Source organism: Oreochromis aureus, linkage group 10 (genome assembly GCF_013358895.1).
Source record: "Oreochromis aureus strain Israel breed Guangdong linkage group 10, ZZ_aureus, whole genome shotgun sequence".
Classification (NCBI taxonomy): domain Eukaryota; kingdom Metazoa; phylum Chordata; class Actinopteri; order Cichliformes; family Cichlidae; genus Oreochromis; species Oreochromis aureus.
In genome coordinates this window covers 30,244,382-30,265,307 of record NC_052951.1, presented here as the reverse complement: position 1 = coordinate 30,265,307, position 20,926 = coordinate 30,244,382, and the positions used below count along the sequence as shown (strand labels likewise).

The 20,926-nt window shown below is 37.7% G+C and overlaps 1 protein-coding gene and 1 long non-coding RNA gene across 2 annotated transcripts; both read left to right on the top strand.

Annotated features, from left to right (window-relative positions):
* The first annotated feature begins 4,539 nt into the window (after nucleotides 1–4,539).
* On the top strand, nucleotides 4,540–7,414 carry LOC120442230. Its single transcript, XM_039618180.1, has 6 exons — nucleotides 4,540–4,771; nucleotides 5,653–5,848; nucleotides 6,017–6,175; nucleotides 6,334–6,421; nucleotides 6,617–6,757; nucleotides 7,223–7,414. The coding sequence occupies exons 1-6, from the start codon at nucleotides 4,615–4,617 to the stop codon at nucleotides 7,412–7,414; spliced, it is 933 nt and encodes a 310-aa protein (XP_039474114.1). The 5' UTR covers nucleotides 4,540–4,614.
* A 387-nt stretch (nucleotides 7,415–7,801) lies between these two features.
* LOC120442169 lies at nucleotides 7,802–8,667 on the top strand. Its single transcript, XR_005614536.1, has 3 exons — nucleotides 7,802–7,861; nucleotides 7,991–8,070; nucleotides 8,175–8,667. It is a non-coding gene; the product is annotated as an uncharacterized LOC120442169 (long non-coding RNA).
* The last annotated feature ends 12,259 nt before the right edge of the window (nucleotides 8,668–20,926 follow it).

Sequence of the window (20,926 nt, the reverse complement as noted above, 5' to 3'; positions counted from 1 at the left end):
CATTTTCTGTGTTCATAATTCCATCAATGTTAGCAACATCTGAAATACAACGATACAGAGCCTCCACTGTGTAGATGGATGTAGACACTTCCTGCTCTAACATTCTCCTGACCTCCTTCATACACATTCACAATGAGTTGAATTTTTAAAAAATTTGTTATCGATGTGACTTTCAGATAATGTTCCGCTTAGATAGTTTAGGCCTGACACTTCTTGTGGCCTGCACACCATGGCGGGATATGTTGCAGTTTACTTTGATGACCCTGTTTACGAGGTGATTTCCAAAGAGCTATTGAAACCTATTTTCAGTTAACAGCTCTTTGGGAATCACCTTGTTGGTGCACAAATACCATACTATGTCTGTCAAACTGTGGTATCTTTGGAATACTATATATTTATTAAATACAAATAACTCACATATATACTGTGTGCATGTGCACATTTGTGTGTAGTGAAAACACTGATTGCTTATTTGCTTCAATACTTGCTGCCACTGGAGGTTGATAAAAGTGATGAAGCAGAATACAAATCAAATGTGCCATAAAATCTAAACAAATACGATAAATAGGTCAAATAGCTCTGTAGAGCTGCAACCTTAATAAATCTCTGTGGGTTCATCGCTTTGCGCAACCTCCCTCACATTGCACAGCGATTACCTATCTAAAAAAAATGACTCTTATTATACGGGATTTCAAAACAATTTCATGGTCAAAATTGTTGGAAAATGTACAAAAAGCATTTTATTTAGCAGAGAAAACATTTTTCAAATCACAACATGTGAAGCTGTGGAGACAAATTGTACATTATTAATAAGACCATTCTCCCTGGTCCCCAAGTTTCATTCACCGTATAAACTTCTCTTCCTAGTAAAGTTTAAACTGTCACCAAAACTCACATCAGCTTTAGAAAAATCGATTTCATGGACATTACAGGAGGAGCTGCTAGACAGAAAATTGCCCAGTCTTTGTGAAGGCGTTTGTGGTAAATGCAGTCATTGACTTGATAGGATCCCATGATTATTGTCAAGTGGGAATTACTCTGTCCCAATACTGCATGCACCATCAGCCATTAGGTACTCCATGCTGGACTGAACTGATGTCACTGACTGGAGACAAATGGTCAAATTCCATTTTCAGCCTGGGTAACGTCACTTTAATGGATACATCCAATTTCTTCCAGCCTGGAATCCATTTGTTTTCAAGTTGAGTGCATTCAAGGCTTTTAAATCTTAGGCTCACAGGCAGCGCTTCAGGCAACAACTGCACTCATAATAACAAATTAAATTTTCATTAGGAGAAGCTAATTTCAAGTGGAGAAAATTTCTCTGACAAGTTGGATGGTTTTAGGACATTAAATGGAAATAGGACAAGGATATTAAAACACCAGGATGTGTGCGCTTACCATCATATACAAATGTTAAAGTAACACAAGTGACATGTTAAGAAATGCATACTTATTTGATCTTGCTTTCTCATACTTAATAATTTAATGTAATCATTAAAATGTTTAATACCATATCAATATATCTTCCTCAGGCACAACCATATTCAAAACAAACCAGAACATTAAAGAATTTTAATTTCTAATAGAACACTGAGTGTTAGGGCTATACTGGTACTGGATATCATGCTATGATTGGTTAGGGCAGCATGATACCCAGGGAGAGGCTAACAGCACTGTGATGGCTCAATATAATCAGGGGTGCACATAAGTGGTCCGCAGGTGTGCATTCACTGTCAAAATAAAAGACGCGCACTAGATAAGAAGTTTCAACGTGCATTCGCGTACATAAGATTTTCTGGAGGAGGATGGACATTTGTTTAGAACTCTTAAAGATGTTGAACAAGCAAGCTCCTTTAAGCAATTACTTTGGTGTTCCTCCACCTCCGAAGAAATGTCAGAAGGAGTCAGAACCGCAAAAGAAGCGAGTATTCTCGGAAAAGTAGTTGCAGGAGGTGAGCTGGCCTTAAACAAATGATGAACGCACAGAGATGTGGTGCAGAATATGCCGTGAAAATCCCACTCTAGCAGACAAAATCAGTGCTTCTATGTGTACGCAAACGCGCGTTGCAACTTCTTATCTGGTGCGCGTCTTTTATTTTGACAGCGAATGCGCACCTGCGGACCACTTATGTGCAGCCCGGAATATAATCATTGTGGTTGTTACAGGCCTTCTATGGGGTCTGTTTTTTCACCATTCTTTTCTGTTCGTTTACACACACATTCGTCTTGTAACAAAAAAACCACATTCAATCAGGTTCACATGTTAGATCCCCTTGGTTACCTTGTTTATTTCGCAAGTATAAATCTGCAAAATAATTGTCTTATATCAGTCTCCTTATTTACAATAAATCTGTACCTAAATTGTGCTGCTGGCCAGTGTCTGCGATTAACCTGCTTATCATTACCATTGTAAATTCTTTGCCTTAACAGATTCAACATTATATTACATTTAAAAACAACAAACATACATTCTGCAATTGCCTACAAGTTAGTACATACCAGACTATTTACATTTAACAACATAATGAGTAAGAACTGTGTTTTGTTGAAGTCATCTTAATCAACTGTAAACTTTCCAGCAACATCAGGATAAAAGAGGTGTCTACATTTGCCACAAAATAAGACCAGCTACTTCTTTACACTACAGGTGGAATCGCAGCTTCCATTACAACTGGGAGGAAATTTTGCTATCTCTCAATCTAAAAAATCTATGACAACACTTACAACATTTCCAGTCTTTAAACTAAGACAGAAAACGGTTTCTTGCCTTTATACCTGTATCACAGTTAGCTAACTTGAACTACTGACCTGTTTTATACAGAAAAGTAGAGACAGGAGACAAGAGTTTGGGCTGCATGGCTCTTCCTCGTCTGAGGAACAGTAGAGTTGCAAAGGCCTATCGTACTCACAGCTACTTCCCCCTTGTGGCGATACCACGCAATTACGTCCTCATAACCTCAACTGAAAAGTGCAACATCGCTACGAAACAAGGCCTTTTAAGTCAATAAACGTATTAGAAAAGATTACATTCGTGACCATACAATTGTAGGTGTCACATGGTCACACTACCAACCAGCTGATACTGGTACTTCAGTTGTGTAGTTTTACATGTTTGCAAGTTACAATTTGGTAACTGTTGCTAAAATCCTTTGTGTGTAACACCTTTTTCCACACCACGGTATGAAATCAATGTCTGAAAAAAAGGCGTGGGTCATTACCGGCTGATACTCCTGATAACAAAGTTTTAAAACCAAAAGCCACTTGGTTTTAAAGTGGAAGAAGCTTCTAGGATGAAAGGTGACATCTTCAAGACACTTAAAGACGTCCAGTTGCTTTTCTTTCCAAGCTCCTTAGACTAGGATTGAAGAGAGCTGTAAGAGAGCTGCAGGTAATATCTGTTCTAACCACATCATTCATATAATATAGTAGTTTTTGTGACTGTTTTGTTTTGCGTTTTGTTTTATTGTTTCGTTGGGTTTTTTTTAGCTTGTGCATTTTTTCAATCAATTTCCATTTTTTTACGATACAGTAAGTTTGACCCCACTGAATATATTTAATCTGAGCATTAATACATGTAAAAAAAACAAAAAAACAAACTTTATTTCAATTATACAGGATCTAAAGATCTAACATGATCAAAGATGTGCCTCTACTGGCCTCTAAATTAGACGGAGATGTGTTTCCAGGTATTTCCAGTTAGAGCCCAGAGGCTAAGAAACAATCTTCCTGATGATCAAAGGTCAGCTCTTATAATGTGCTGTGTGGATTGTTGATTATTTCAGCAGACCCAAATGCAACTAAAGATGGGCCAATGATACCGAACATTCAAAGCTTGTGCCAGGTGTCCCGAAGTGTAACATAACACCACTGTCATGTGACGAATGACACTTGAAGCTTTGAACAGTGCTCCACAGCATGTTTCACTGGTTTGATTTAGTGCCAACAAGTCAAAGCTATCTACATAAGAGGCATCGTTATCATTCAGTCATGTTGGATTGTTGGGAGTTTTGGTGAGAGTACAGTACACAGTCAGAAATAGGGGTACGGAAGGGGTACATTACTGTGCCCCAAGGTACAAAAATGACATTAAGACAGTCTAAGGACAAATATTGGACCTCGGGGTAACTATCTGTACCTTTTTTAGCGTCTGAAAGGTACATACATGTTCCTTAATTGTGAAAAGTACTTATTTGTACCCATTCTTTCAAAAGATAAAGTACAGGTTGATTAAGCTCTTTTTGATTAGAGGTTTTTTTTTTAAATTCTTTTTGACAGTAATTTATTTGCAACTGTATTGATTTAAGCATATATTTTAGTGTTTTTATTTTATTTTTTATTATTTTCATTGCTGTTGTTGTTTTTGTATTCCCTGAACCCCCCCTTTTTTTAAGCTGCTTTAAGAACAATGAATTTATTTGAAAGAAAAAAAAGTAAAATGCATTTAAACATTTTTTTTTAAGAGTGATTTTTTAAAGTATAACTATTTGGATGAATTGCAAAAAGCACCCTAATTGAACTCTGAGTGCGAGTTGAGCCCATCCTCACAACATCAAACAAAAAGTAGAAGAAGAAACTCAACGAATAGCTGGTGGATTCTAGAACTTTCTGTAAATGCAGCAGGTGCCATTTTTGTTTTATCAACGGACGGAGATGGATTACGAACTTGCAAGTCCTGGTGTGCTCTGTTCACTTTCAACCGAGGAACTCTTAACAAAAATACAAGAGTGGGGCTTAGATGTCACCGAAGCTGAAGCTCAGCGTTTCAGAGGTAAGTTTTATTTAAAGAAAATGTAGCGTAATTACTAATTATTGGTTTAGCCTAGCTTAACGTATATTAGCAATTTAGCTAGTTTCGGCACTCTCTTAGCTCAAATTATGTCTTTTTACAAACGTTTCATGTGTAAAGTTGAGGACACAGTTCTGAAAAATGAAAAATGTGTACACATAGTATTTGTATAAGTTTGAACTTATATATGTGGTTCGCCACAGTCTGTAGCTGAATGCAGTTTACCGTTAGTGTATTAATGGTTTAATAAAATCACGTTTTACATCCATTCCAAGGCCATCAACACACATGGGCGGCAGAATATAACGTTTAAAGGAAATATCTTGACGCCGCATTTGTTTAAAATATAACAAGGGTGTCGCAGCTGGGGTTTGATAGTCGCGTTTTAAGCAATGTGGGAACTTTTTCAGCATGTAATCTGAGCTTGTAATACAGTCCTGCGGGTGTTATCGCTATAAGTAATCGGTCTGAAAGAACAGACGGCAGAAACTGTCGGAAATCTGGAGAAAGGAGTCACCTTAGTAGTGAATATTAACAAATTACAGCATTCTAGTCTTTTTTTTTTTTCTTCCAAACTTGAAAGGGCACAAAAGCATGCTCAGACTCTGCTCTCCTGTGTCCAGTAGTCCCAAACAAACATCTAAATTTAAAAATGAAAACTTTGCATATCGAGAGGATTCACTCTAAAAATTTGGTTTATTTTATTTAATTTACTGATTTTTTTTTTAATGAATATTTCTTTGAACTGAAAGAAGTTGTACAAAAGGTTTTAATGTGTGTGATATACGGTTTTACCCATGTAAAATGTGGTGATAAATATCCTTACATGGAATTTAGAGTTTGTACTACCATTTATCTTGCAGACAATGAGGTTGATGGTGACACAGTTGACTGCGGTCTTACTGAGACTATGGTTGCATACCTTTTCCAAGGATCCTTCAAAAAGCAGGTTAAATTCAACCAATTTGTGTCAAGGATGAAGGAATCTTCAGTGACGCTGACTCTACAGACTGTCTCTCCAGAAGACTGGCAACCATCTACTTCGTCAACTTCAATAAGGTATTTTCTTATTTATAATGAAGTTAGTATGTCTGAAGCATACATGTTGGCCGTTATGCACTTTTAGGATTTAGTTAATATGATCATTGTTTCTACCATATGTATTGTTACTGTAGTGTTTTATACTTCAATTCATGCAATAAATCAAACACTTAACTGTTTTCACAGCAATGAAAATACTTTGAGACTGCCAGCCTCTTTTGAAATTCCAAGATTTCCCAAAAATCTGCAACTAAAACTGGACAACAAAGAACCGTGCCATAAAAATCCAAGGGACAGACACACAATAATCAGAGTTCTATATGAAGCTGTGGCACAGTATACTATGTAAGTTAATCAGGGTAATGTTAGCTTGTTGCTTTAGAAAAAGCTGAATCTGTCATATTGAAAATAAACGCTACATTACTAAGAAACAATAACTGACACTTGATAAAGTTTGTTTGTCAGCAGTTGCTCTAACACTTATGTTTCTTCTGATATTACAGGTATCCCACAAATTCTGAATATGTGCAAGCTGTGAAGACGCTGGTAATGAAGTATCCTTTCCTCAAGGATCGTGAGGGAAATGGTTATGTAAGTTAAATTTAAAATTTGCACAAGGTTCCTTCAAGATTACAAAGTAAAAGTGAAGCTTTTTTTCGATCTTGTTTTGTTAGTAAGACAATCTGTAGCCTCTCAGTAGGTTTGTATGAAGTATGTTTACTGATTCTTTGTTGGGTGTATTTTGTGTAGATTGTTTTACAGTAACTTATGTTTCTGTTCAACAAGCACACATGGCATATGTCTTTGAGACGTAAATTCAAATCAGAGCGGGCACCACTAGTCGACAGTGGTAAGGAGAAGTTTGGTTCTACGAGGAGAGGGCAGCCTAATAAATGTCAACGAACAAGTCAGAGAAATGTTTGTCAGGTTGGTGTGAGGGACATCTTGAGCTATAAAATGTTCTTGCATCTGTTATTACATCTAAAACTAAGGATTAGGGATGCAACTGTACCCCTTTTTTCAAACCGAAACAATACCAATACTTGGATTAGAGCACTTGCTAATACAAAGTACCAGTGCTAATACTTCTACCTCACAAAAAATTATTAATTGGAAGGCGCTAAAAGAGGGTGAACTAGACTAAAAAAAATAAAAAAATTTTTTTTTTAAATATGACTCCAAAACTAAAATTTCAAGTTAACAATTAAGATTTTATGTGAAATTATTTCAGAGTTTCCATATTTTAAATATTGGTTCATGGTATCGGTTAACTTTAACCGATACAAGTTCTTTGTGATGCACAGATCGTGTCAGCTCTAATTGTATATTTAGTCTTATGTTGGGTTTCTAATCTTTTTTGACTTTCTCTTCTCACTCTTGCTTTCTTTCAAGGGACCATGCGTCCAAGGAGAGGATTTATTATCCATAGACGCCCACTTAAAGGTCTTACAGTGCCAATATCAGAAGATGCAACCAGATACCATGGTGGTTCATAACCGTATGCAGCAAACGTTTGCTTTACGGCAAAAAGAAATTGCAGATGGTATGCCTGTGGAGGATGTGTTGAAGAAGTACCCCTCTTAGGGATGCCTACTGGTGTAAGTCAGAAAGCTGAATTGAACTTGGAAATAGCTGTCACATTTAACATGTTTATAGTAGTAAATTTTATTTGCCCTTGACCTTGCTTTCTTCATCTGTCCCTCTTTCCTTTTTTTGTATGTTCATGTAACTTCTTACAGTATTGTTGTTAAATTCTATAAAAAAATAATTATGCAGCACCATACATAATTAATATCAACTTTAGATTATTTCATTTTCATACACTGTTATTTTGTACTGAAAATGAATTTTTTACTTGTAGCTGTGCAACGAACTCGGTGGATCCAACCAACAACGGGTAATGTAAGCCAGCGATTTCGTGAAGGGCTCTCATGTGTTGCAGCAAAGGTGATTGACCTTACACGAGGAAAACCCCACTCTACCAGCTCTACCTTGATGCAAGAGAGGAGGCTCTCACTGATGACCTACCAGGTATTTGCTTTTTTTTTTTTTTTAACTTCAAGGCTTCCATTTTATATAATTTTTATAGGTAACTGGAAATGCCAGATAAAATGCATGGGTGATATTGTGGGGTTTTTTGTTTTGTTTTTTTTTTTGCAGATCTTGACACAGGGGCTGCACTTTTATTCCTGCCATACGTCTTCAAGGAGAAACTGGATCTCTTTGTCATACTTGGAGAGGTGTGTGTATTAAAATATTTAGTCTATATAAAAGGAAAACAAATGTATCTTTTGTTAAGAGACTAAGATATTGCTTTCCTCTACCTTCTCTTTTGACTTCAAAGGTTCATCCTAAAACCCCCTATCCAACTGTTCAGCTACTTCATGAAGACTGGAAACCAGTGTTCTCCAGAAGCGCTCCAAACATTGTGAAGTTGGATGGCAGTGAAGTGTGCAGAACCTCGTGTATTTTTGAAGGAATCATCTCTTCTTTCTGCTTGTATTTTGTCTTCAACCTTGCTTACCCAAAACATCTGAAGAACACCCTGATTTTTCTCCAAAAGTACATTGTGAAAATAGATGAGGGTGAGGACCGGCCTCTGCCAATCACAGTCACCAGACAAATAAATCTTCTGTATTGACCACCATGCCTCAGCCATATCAGTGCTCCAAATGTGGCAGAAGAACCTTTAGTTTGATAAAGCTTATTCAGCACATAGGACTTATTCATTCCCATGATGCCAATTTTGATATAACTTGTGGACTCAGTGACTGCTGTTCTTCTGTTACACCAGAGTGTCATTATTTAATCCACTATGCAAGACTGATTGAAATGTTCGGCCCTCTCGTTTGTTATGGTGTATGAGATTTGAAAGTAAGCACCAGTATTTCAAAATGTTGTCCCGCAATTGTAGAAATTTTATGAACATTGCTACAACTTTGAGCAACAGACATCAGTTCAGACAGTGCTGGGAGTTTTCTAACAAAAGTTTACTTGGTGAATTTGAAAATGTTTTTGGAAAAAGTGTGACTACACCATTTTTGTCATTACCACTGGAACTGCAACAAGCACTGACAGTCTATTGTGGCTTTTCTGAAGTTGATAGTGCTAAGACCTAAGAAAGCTTTCCAGCGTGTGTCAGAAGTAATTGTGAACAGTGTCAAATACTGTGTAAGAGATGTGTTTGTCATTGATGTACTGCATTCAGAGAAGATTCCTCTGTTCTGGCAAATTAAGTACATATTTAATATTGACACAATGTGGGTCTTTTGTGGAAAAATTCTCATTCCTCTGTTATATGACAACCATTTTCATTCATACAGTGTTAGAGTTGATAGTGAATGGACGTTGCTAAAACCTGGACAGGAAATTGATGTTGCAGCTTATGACACATACTCTGTTGATAACAGTCTGTATTTAAGAAGGTAATAAATGTGACAAGTATTTTTGACTTTGTATCTTCAATTTTTCAAATCTTGAGAGGAAAAATATAGGAAATCTGTGTGTAGATACTGAACCTTTAGAAAGACATTTTTGTACTCCTTTTAAGGGTTCTTTTTTGTACTTTATACTAAGGGTACAACTTTGTCCTTTAAAGTACAGGTTTGACGTGTAAAAAGTACAAATTACAAGGGTACAAATCAGTACCCACAGTTTAGGGTACAGAACGGTACCTTAGAGGGTACCACCCCAGTGACAAGCCATTGTACCCCTATAGGTACATTTCTGTACTTTAATTTCTGAGTGTGTACAAACTTAAAGTAGACACAGTAACAAAACTAATAATTGAAGACTCAAGAGATAATAAAAAACAGATGACGATAAAACTTAAATAACAAGGATAGAAAATAAACCTTGAAGAACTTAAACACAACAAAAAAAATAAAGATTTCTAAACTATTTCATACAAGAAAGCAACAACTCTGGAAATAGAAAACTAAGCACCAAACTAGAAGATAAAGAAAAGATAACTTGGGGAGGTAATGAAAAATATTAACAGTACAACCGAAATTATGAAATAAAGGAACAAAGCAGAAATCATTCTCAAAACCCAAATGGAATCGTGAACTTAAGGACTCAAAACCCTGAGTCAGCAGTTATGACTTCTTTAAATTTATTCTTAAACAGATCTAAGGTCCTTTTTTCCGCCTATAATTTTAGCTTTTACGACACAGTGCTGATTTTTACACACTAAGCTGTACTTTTATATCTTATTTTAAACCTTTTTTATTTTGTTTCACTTGTAAATCTTGATGAAGTGTATAATGTGAAAAATTCCTTTTAAAGATTTTTCTACAGTAGCTCATAAAACTGTGTGTCTGTGCTGAGTTTAACTTATTTCTCTGAGGAGATTTTGACTATTGTATTGCTCTCTAGGCTTGGCACATTCACAGGCGATCCCAGCCAAATGCTTTTCTTGGCCAAAAATACGTTTGCTGGTGAACAAAGTAGCAACCAAGCAGGCTAACAAGCTTGGCTCTTTTCAACTGGTGGGAGAGGTTTCCAACATCTAACCCAACAACCCTACAGGAAGGTCTTAAATAATATTAGTTATTAAAAATCTTTGTGTCATAGTAGGTTAGGCCTCCTGCAGTTCTTACAGTACACTGTGGAATAGGCCTGGTGTAAATCAGATTACATCGGATATTCCTGAAAGTTTCAAGGTTATGGCAAGTGGCAAAGCTTCAGGCTTCAAACTCCTCCTACGAAAACTGGTGTGTGACAACAGATGATGTTGCACATTTTCTCCAAAGCAAATTCAGTCATAGAGTTTGTTCAAGCATACAGAATTATTTAGAGGCTTACACTGCTCAGGCAGTTCATATAAAACCTAATCTCAAAAAATGGGATTAGGTTATACATGATGCTTGGTCATATCGTAAGTTTAGCAGGTTTTTGTTCTTCATCAAGTAAAAAAAGAACACTAAAGTTTATGAAGCAGGTTGAGTACAAAATGTACAAAATCACATAACTTTTGCCAACTTTTTTCGTGTCTTTTTTGTAGACATTGAAGAAATACTGAACTGTATCATGTTGAACCCTGCATGTTGAAAAAAGGCAAAGGATACCCAGCGCATCACAATGTGATGCCTTAGAGGAATCCTCACAAAATATCAATGTGCTATGTCTTGATGTGAGACCAGGCTGTACTGTGAGATTTCGGTGATGCAAATTGGTAAGAAGTGACCCAAACACAATATTTTAGAGAAAAAAGAAGCTTCTTCCCACGGCCCTGACAAGGATAAGCAGATGGATGGATTTTGTGTCTTTTTTTGTAAATTGCCAAGAAATGAGAGAACAGTGTTCAAAAGCTAACATTTACATATTGTGGTGGTTTAGGGTCAGGGTACAGTAAAAACTATAAATCTTGCATATGACAAGATGTAAGATTTGGACTGGATAAATCAGTGACTCATGTTTTTTTTTTTCCACTGTTAAATTGATGCTGGGGGGTCTCATCTCAATCCTACTTGGTGACTATGTCTGCTGCATTCAAGCTGGACTCACACTCACTGTTCTGTATCAGCGGGACAGTCTCTAGAGCTGTAGAAATTCTCTAGCATTACCAAGATACGAACCACATGAAATGATGCCAACAATGGTGCGATGCTCGCTCTCAGCTATTTCACAAAAAAAGAGCATTTCAAATCCAAGCACTCACACCTCATTCTGTGAGTAGTATGGCATGTAGACGAGTAGGGTTGGCTTGCTGTAAAGTGCACATGCACTGCATGTGATGCTGAGAAGATGTTGTCACATGCACTGTATTCGTATTTGTAATAAAATATTGAATTAATCTTCTTTGGATTATTATATCTCCATAATAACATGGCAAGCAGATTTTCTTCTGGTCAGGTGACCTGGAGCGGCAGCAGCAGTGCTAGACTTGCAAAGCTGCCTTTTGCAGATCCTGAGGTAATATTAAACAGCTTCACCGTATTACTGGGCAAACTACTCCAGGAAGGCCTGCACATTAACTAAAGGATTTGACCTGAATACAGCCACCAAGGTCCCTGATGACCGGAGCCTGCCACTGCCACACTGCCACGGCCATGATTTTCCATTAGTGTGTGACAGCGTGGTCATTTATAGCTCCAAAGCTCTGTGGAAAAGCAGGTTACCGGTAATTATTCAGCTGAGCAGAGCAGGCCTGTCACACCTCTCCTGACTCCCTGGTCTGAAGGAATCAGAAGGCAGGAGGAGCGTTTGGATATTAGTCACATCAGCATCAAGCATCTCCCCTGAGAGGGAAAGAAAGGCAGTATTAGTGCTCAGGGATTACATGCTTTCTGTAGGCATTTAATTCAGCTCCAGACTCACAGGCCTGTGCTTATGTGATAACCAGTCAAACTTTATCTCCCACTCCATATGTTTGACTAAAATCTCCATTAAACTAGTTCACTCACATGCAATAAGCAGCTCTTTATCCCAACTTATTTTGGGGACACCTTTTCAGTAAAACTCAAATAAAAGCTTGCTTAAAGAAGATCTTTTTTCTTTTTCATGACAGGATGCAATTTACTTTTCATTTGAATTCACTTTTGAGACTCGAATCTGTCGTTTCTTTTGGATTGTCACGTCTCATTTTCAAAAGAACTAGCCATACCTCGCCGGCTGATATCAGCAGCAGAGCAACAGAGTAGTGGCTTTTGACAGAAGAAAGCAGAAAAATGACCATTTTAACTGAGCAAAATGCATAATATGAAGACGAGTTTTTGACTTTGCAGGGTGCCAGTCATGAGCAGAGCATGATAATGCAGAATAACGAGATCTGTGAAATGATGCATTACCACACCAAAGTTTCATCAGGCCAAATATTTGTTCGGTTACAGAGATAGCTGCACTAATTTAAATTGTCTTTCTTCACTTATGCAAGAAAACACTTCATTAGAACAGCTGTAGGTTTTTATGCTGCCTTGGAAACATGCTGTTCTCATTAAAAGGAAAACAAACCCTCATGAATACATTAAGCTTTTATCAACTTTGCAGTAACACTGCATTTTATTTCTTCCTGTGAATCCACTGAAAAGGTGTGAGATGCCCACCCCCCACCCAAAAAAAGCTAAAGAGTCTGAACAACCTAAAAATCATTTACAATTCTAATGGCATAAAGTGAGCAGCTGGAAATGAATCAAAAGTGCAGTACATACAAACTGCTTAAACAGCATCAGTTTCATATGTTTACTGAGCTTCACATCATTAGGTTGGGAGAGAATTCTGAAATCGAAGGTCCCTGTTGCAGAAAGCATTCACTTTAAAGGCAGACTTATTCATCATAAAGGCTACACCAGCCCCTCCTTTCTGTTGGAAATCCATTTTCTTATCCATCAAACCAAAAGCGCTTTCAGTCCATTTTCCTCGTGTAACTAGCATAATTACCATCATTGTGCATAATGCATTATTCAAGATCTAGACTAATTACACATACAGAGTGTAGTTGTATAATATTTATTATTAGACCTGCTGACATTATACTATTTAGGCTGTATAAAGTTTTTAATGCAAGGTAAAGTATAGAGATGAACAAGAAACAGGAAGTGTCTTTAATCTCCAAAATGATAAGTACTCTGAAAAAAACAGAACCGTGACTTATGAGGCCAAAGGTGAGGACGCTCAGGCCAAGTGGTTTAAGGACACAGCCACTTGAAGCCACAAATACATTCTATTATCATTATTCTATGCTTTTAGGTGCTTTCTAACTAACATTTCTACTCCCATGGATGCATTGCAGAGCAACTTGGGGTTCATATCTTGCCCAAGGTTATTTGGCATGCAGACTAGGGGGATCGAACCATCAACCACCATTCCTATCAGTAGATGACTTGCTCTACCTCCTAAGCTACAGCTACTCTGGTTTTGCACAAAGCTGGAAGGCTCTAGAGCTCTGCAATAATACTCACAGTACAGCAAAGACAGGCAAAAATTTCCTTTTCATCAATACCTTTGCTAACATGACAATTTTAATGAACGATATTAACACTGGTTGACATTTATAACAGCATGAGAGACAAAGTGCACTTGAGTCATTTGTTTACAGTTGTTGTCAATAAAGGAAATACTTCCACCCAACCAACGCTAATCAAAAGAGTATTCCTAATGTTCCTCTCCTCTATAGATATCAGTTTTCTCCTCAGAGATTACAAGGTGAGCTAGATGAAATATGTAATCTCCCCAGTGAGCTCCGGTTTTACCTTTGGGTTTCTTCCCAGTCAGATGATCACCCATGATGCATTCTATTCAGATTAACCAAAGTACCTCAGCTGCCCCCCCCCCCGTACCTGAAAGAGACTGAGCTCTGCAGTCGTCTAGGGGAAACTAATTTCAGCACCCTATCTGTGATTTCTTATGGTCATTATATATAAATAAGGAGCATAGGTACAACTCCACATGACTGCTCAGACTGCCCTCCATCCCTCCATTTCATACTAATGAACATGAACAATATCACAACCTGAACCCTGACCCTGATAGACTGTGGACCTGCACAGAGTATAGTTCACCTTTCACCAGGTGACGGCTGAAACAGGCTCCAGCCTGAAGATGAGAATTGGATAACCTGAACTGGGCAGCAACTCTCCCAGCAGCTCAGAATAAGGAACAAATTATTACAATTTATTCTGAAGGAGGCAATACATTTTGTGCCATTAACCTGGTAAATTTATATTATATATGTATATATATATATATATACATATATATATATATATATATATATATATATGTACACATATGACTGCATAACTGATTTTGTTAAATGACAAGCTGGTGACAGTTAATGATAGTTATTGCTTTTCTCTTTAATTTTCTAAATTTGACTCCGAATTGTCAAGTTCTCCCATCTTGTTTGTTTTTGTGGGTTTCAAAACTTTGCTCTATAAACTTTAAAGCACCATTTTTGTTTGCCGTGTTCCTTTGCACTTTGGAAAGAGTTGTGCTTTTATTAAATGAAAAAGCCCTGGCTATTACTGCACAGCAAAAGTGTTTCTGCACCACTTTATGAAAAACAAATTAACGTGCATTTACTTTTCTCCCTCAATAAAGTAACGGCAGCTCTGAAACAATTCTTTTTCTTTATAGAAAAACAGACCCACAGATTGTTCTCCGTGCTACTTTGTAGACGGAGAAGCGCGGCACTTTAAATCATGGTGAGTAACACCCCAGCGCTTCTCACTTTTCTCCATTAGTTTTTGAATGAGTGCCTCTGGTCCACTTGTACCAAATCAAAAGGCCCTGACAAGGACAGCTGCCAGAGGGCTTCGTGTGATTTGCAGCAATGCCATTTCCTTCTGGCACCGAATACTGATTGCAAACCATGACAGAGATTAAGCTACAATTCGTCTTTAAATTACAGTAATTAAACTGTCAGAGCTCAGAGCTGCAATATTTCAACTGTGGAAACATGCAATTCATCAATGCTGCATTATGAGTTCACTTTAAACATCTTTAGGGTGACATCTGGAACAAAACAGGCTTCATTAAAACAACACAAATTTAACGAAGCTGTACTGTGAGCACGAGAAAGCCTGAAGCTGCACACACACACACACACACACACACACACACACACACACAGGATGGCATGTTTTGAATATTAAGACCAGAATCTCTGGAATCTTTAGGTGAAGAAACACATCAGTTTAAGTCCTTTTCCTTTATTTTGAACATCTTTACTATCATGCTTATGGTTTTAAAAGTAAACTAGCTTGCATTTGTCTAAGAACATCAGCCGAATGTCTGGAGTATAAATATCATAATATTCAAATAAAGCCAGGCCTGCTGTCGCAACACGCTGGAGGAGAATAAGGAGGAGCCCCAAGGCAGCAGCTGGCACACATCTGCTTATGGACCACTTATAAATTATTAAGGAAAATGTCAGTCAGCCAGCTGCTGTTGCAGCTGGTGGGTCAAATGCTCTGGCGCTGCATCCACCATGTCGATACCGGTGGGTGTGACACTACGTGTTATACACAGAGTTATATTATATTATCATGCATGAAGTAGTTGCTTGTGTGTAGATGGGAACTGATGGGAACCCAAGAAAGTACAGAACTGTGCTGCCGAAACCACAATCAACTCACTCTGACCATGTACAGCATAAAACATGGATGGAGCAAGTATGACATCACCCGTTGGTTTTGAACTCTGCAGTGTGTTGGGCAGATGTTGGGTGGGAGGGTGGAGTCCAAAGTTAAAGCATAAACCAAATCATGCAATGCACGGACGCTTTCTGCTAATTAGGAAGAAGTAATCGACTAAATTTTAGAAAGTCACTCACCAAAACTAAGCACAAAGATTTTGGTGGTCTGAATCACAGTTCAAGTTATAATTTTAATCAGACAGAATTTATTAAAATAATTCTGAAAGCACAAACAGCAAAGATTCAGTGAAGATGTCCAGTTTAATGACTCAGAATGGATGAGGGGAAGATGCTGATCGACTCCAGCTGCCTGTGTCAGGTCAAAGTGGCTGCGTCCCCACCTCTAGTATTCAGATGAGTGAGTTTTAAACTTTAATTACGCCACACACTGTTGTTATGAAGTCATGACTATCTATAAATGCCAAAACAGTTTGGGGTTCTTTTTTGTGTATTTTACTGAATTTCAGTGCTATAAAATTGACTATTTTAACTCGGGAGTCTTTGGGGATTGGTTATGTTTTGTAGCCAATCTCAAGTGGTGCCTAGAGAAACTCCAGTTTTTGGCACTTTCACACTGGCTTCATTTTTCATTTCTGACAAGACCTGTTTTAAACTGGAAATTTGCTCGACTTTCTAACAAACAAAGGGCTTAAGTAGGTTAAGGTTATTTATTTAGTGCTTTTCAAGACAAGAACCTGTTGCAAAGTGCTTTACAAAGTTTTTGAAAACAGGCAAATAAACACACCTGAATCAAGTAAAGCAACAGAAAATGCAGAATCGTTACCCAAATGCCTGTGCAAACAGCTGTTTTTAAATGGATGCCAAAGAGTCAAGGGTGCGAAGAGAGAGCGGTGAGCTGTTACATACTTTTGGCGCCCAAATCTGGAATGCACAGTACCCCTTTGTTTTCATATGAGAACGTGGAATCACTAGAAGACTGGTCTTTATCTTATAATATAAAGTGCCTTGAGGTGACTGTTGTGTTTAGGTGCTATATAAATAAAACTGAATTGAAATTTAATTGAACTAAGCCTTCCTTAATATTTTGACTCAGGTTTGCTTTTTCCTTTTATGCTTTCAGTCAGGAGTTTGCATGTTCTGTGTGGATATTCCTCCCACAGTCAAAGACATGCAGTTAGTGGGATTAGGTTAACTGGAGATTCCAAATTGCCTATAGGTGTGAATGATTCTCTGTCTCTCTCTGTGTTAGCCCTCCTCCAGACTGGCAGCCTATCCAGGATGTACCCATGATAGGATGGATGGCTGGAGTGGGAGTCATGCAAGTGACGGAAAATTAAAGAAACAGTGAATGGAGAAAAAATAAAACCAAAGACTGTAATCTACAGTCTACTGTCTGAGCAACCTGCAAAGAAACACATTATTTTCAACGGGTTGCACCACACAACAACAGTCTGTTGCTCCACAAGGCACAAGTGCAGCTAGGGAGCTCTTCTGGGAACTGCGGTCAAAAGTTCAACAAAACAAAATTTTTGACAGACATGACGGCCCCCTACACAGGCAATAAAACAGACATCCAGCTGGCAGAAGGACAGGAAGACAAAATTTAGGATGACTTGATAGCATGAGTCTGAATTAAGTTGTACAACACAGGGTTAAGGAAAAACACTTACAGAAACAAGTTTCTGTCCAAGTAGACACATCAGGTGTGTGTTGTAGGTTGGCAGTGTGTGCAAACGCAGCTTTGATTTGTTCTGTGTTCCTCCCGGTAGTGCTACAGATCTATTAAAGCTTTTGAGGAAGAGTTGCAAAAAGAAAAAAATCAATCAATATTTCACTGAAAGTTCTGAAACCTCCACCTTTTTTGCACAGTTCCACATATTGTGCTGAGCCCAGCAGCCCCGTGAGAGCTGATAAACTTGTCTTGAATATAGAAGCAAAGTAGAATATGTGTTTCTTTAATATTAAACACTACAAAAGACACACACAAACTGTTCTTAATTTATTGATGACGGAAGGTCTTATCTACTTGTCATTTCACTGAGGATCAGTTTTTCAGTGGAATTCGTTGGGTATTCCTTACGCACTCTATAGCCTTAACCTGTTACAATTTATTACCACTTACAGACTTGTTTAATGGAGCAGTGTCTTATAATCACCAGGAACAGCATCTGAAACACAGGAACTACACTGATCAAACATGAAGCACATTTTTTGTGGTGTTTTTAGGACATCTCATTACTCTCTATATCAGGGGTGGGGAACTCCAGGCCTCAAGGGCCGGTGTCCTGCAGGTTTTAGATGTGTCCTTGATCCAACACAGCTGATTTAAATGGCTAAATTACCTCCTCAACATGTTTTGTAGTTCTCCAGAGGCCTGGTAATGAACTAATCATTTGATTCAGGTGTGTTGACCGAGGGTTATATCTAAAACTTGCAGGACAGCGGCCCTCGAGGCCTGGAGTTTCCCACCCCTGCTCTATATTATTCTCCTCACCCAACGACCAGAGCAATAAATGCTTGCTATAAGTTTCTCACTTTTGTCCAGGCCCTCTTCTTTTTCTGGGTCCATATAAAAAAAGAAGTTGAATCATACAGCTCTAACTACCCTCAAATGGCAATAATAAGCTAGCTCTTCATTTCTTAGCGTCTGGCGAGCCCACAATCATAGGCTTTCACAACATTGTATGAAGCAATTTTTTTTATGTTATTTTAATTTTTTGTGTGCTTTTTTCCCCTTTCTTTTCTTCATTTGTCACAAAGGAAATTGGAGCATACCATATTAAAACATACCATTTCATAACTGTGCTAGAAAAATGGAATAGAAAAATGCACCTCTTAATTTAAAAAAGTGTAAATTACTTTGACAGCTATCAAATGATTTACCACTGACAAAGACGAGTGCTGGAGGAAATTTGCTTTGGAAAGAAGAAAACACCTCGTGACACAAAATGATATTATTGGCAAGTAAAAATACTTTAATCCACTAATGTGTTCCCCATCAGTGTTATTTGGATCAATATTACTGCTGCAGATCTTTAAGACTGAGCTCAGTCTAAATGCTGTTTAAACTACTGTAATGTATCATATTCTATAAGATCACATATGTGTCTGTACTGTGAGGACCACATTTTTTTAAATGCTCTTTAAGAGCTCAGAAACAGAAACAGGCCAGCACACTTATTTTTAAAACAAACAAGTATATGAAAATATAAAAAAAATGCTTGAACATGTTATCTGACAGTATCTACAGAGGGATTGAATATATTAATGAAAAATTTAGGTAGTGTACTAGAAAACCAGCTGAATACAGTAGTTTCCTACTGGGTGAGAGACATCACCAGAGACAGTGAGCGATATCATTGCCACTTTTATTTGCTGTCATGTCCATTTTTAAGATTTGACAAACTCAAATATCACAGTGCAAAGATATCGCTTTGTGTTCATTGTAGGCACACACCATTAGGCTGGGAATCAACTGTTTACTTTATACATGTTAACAGGTTAAAACAGCCAGCTAGGGTAGTGCAGCCAAACACGCTGTTACTCGTTTCTTGATTGACAAAGTCACATTTAACTTAAAATCTGATTTTTCTGCGTAATTCAGAGCGCAGCAAGTAGACTTAAGCGTTTGCAAAATACAACTGAGACTGCTACATGCTTTTCATCTGATCACAAAGGAAAAATCCTGCTACTCATGTTGAGGAAGTGATGAAGAAGCTCAAGCTTCTCCTTTTAGAAACAATCAGTGTCTCATTTAGCAGCCGGCTGAAGCCTGTACACGCAACATTTTTACCAGTCCTTGACTATGCATGATGCTGCTGGTGTACTTTACCCCCTTGATTCTGTATTTTTTTAGATTTATTGCTGATGACAATTCCAGCACCCATCATTGTGTCCTCTGCCAGAAGGACGAGCAAGAACACGGAGAACATCAATGTCTCCCCCTCACCCCCCATTTAAAATCAGTTCTTGATAAATTTCCATGTAATTTATAATCATGTTCAAGACTTAGCAATATGGCGTATGTTCACAAGAATGCATTACCTTTGATATCAATCTAAGACTACAGAACAGGAAAAGTATGTGTTCTCCTATTGAGCAGTTCACAGGGAGAACAGGCTTAGAACTCTTAGGTTAGACGAGTATGTTATCCTAGAACAGTTTAAGCTTCCATTAGCTGATTTTTTTATATAACAAATGCTCTATAGTGTTTTTAATCTGTTTATTCATGATCAATGAAACTACAGAATGTTGACTTTAATTTCATTTTTATTATATTTATTTTTTTATGAGGATCAGTGTTTGTGTACATGTGTGCATATCTATACATTTTATAGTTTTTCCACCTGACTAAATAAAGGTAGGTATCCATTTGTCCACTCATACATCTTGACAGTGAATTACAGACCCTTTCACCCTACCACCACCATCACACTGCATGTGTCAAGGTCCTGTTTGGAACTACCCACGGAGGATTAAATTGCATCTGTAGCTGTTGTTGCCTCTATAAATTGACCGAATTGATGTTTTCAAGGTAAAAATTTACAGAAGTATGTAGCCTGTGCTACACTAAAAAGCTGGTAGTAAAAAGCTGGAAAATGCCACTCAATGATGAGTTGCTATTAAGAAACAAATAGGTTTTTAATCAGTGCCTCTCAAAAAAATGACTGATGCAACTGATTAGGACTGATTGGGTTTATGGAAGCAGTGTTATTTGGTTATAGTTAAAGAACCATGTCTGCAAAAAAAAGAAAAGAAAAAAAACAATCAGATACGACTCCTAGTAGGAGGCTGATTGGCAAATGTGGTTTCACATTAAAACTAATAGAGGTTGTGTGGCTGTGTAACAGTGGTGCAGTATTTGTGTAGTATTTGCTGTACTAAACACAAATGCACGCTGTTAAAAGTGTTTAGACAGATTACCAATCGTTTTGTTTTGCTGGTGAAGGCAGTCTTGGTCAGCAATGCTGACAAGTGTTGACAGTAATAATCACACT

What these genes read in the sequence shown, in the direction of transcription:
- LOC120442230 (XM_039618180.1), top strand. Translation starts at nt 4,615, where the DNA reads ATGCAGCAGGTGCCATTTTTGTTTTATCAACGGACGGAGATGGATTAC. An exon ending in GCTGTGGCACAGTATACTAT is followed by an intron (nt 6,176 to 6,333) that starts GTAAGTTAATCA and finishes CTGATATTACAG; the next exon opens with GTATCCCACAAATTCTGAAT. An exon ending in ATCGTGAGGGAAATGGTTAT is followed by an intron (nt 6,422 to 6,616) that starts GTAAGTTAAATT and finishes CTGTTCAACAAG; the next exon opens with CACACATGGCATATGTCTTT.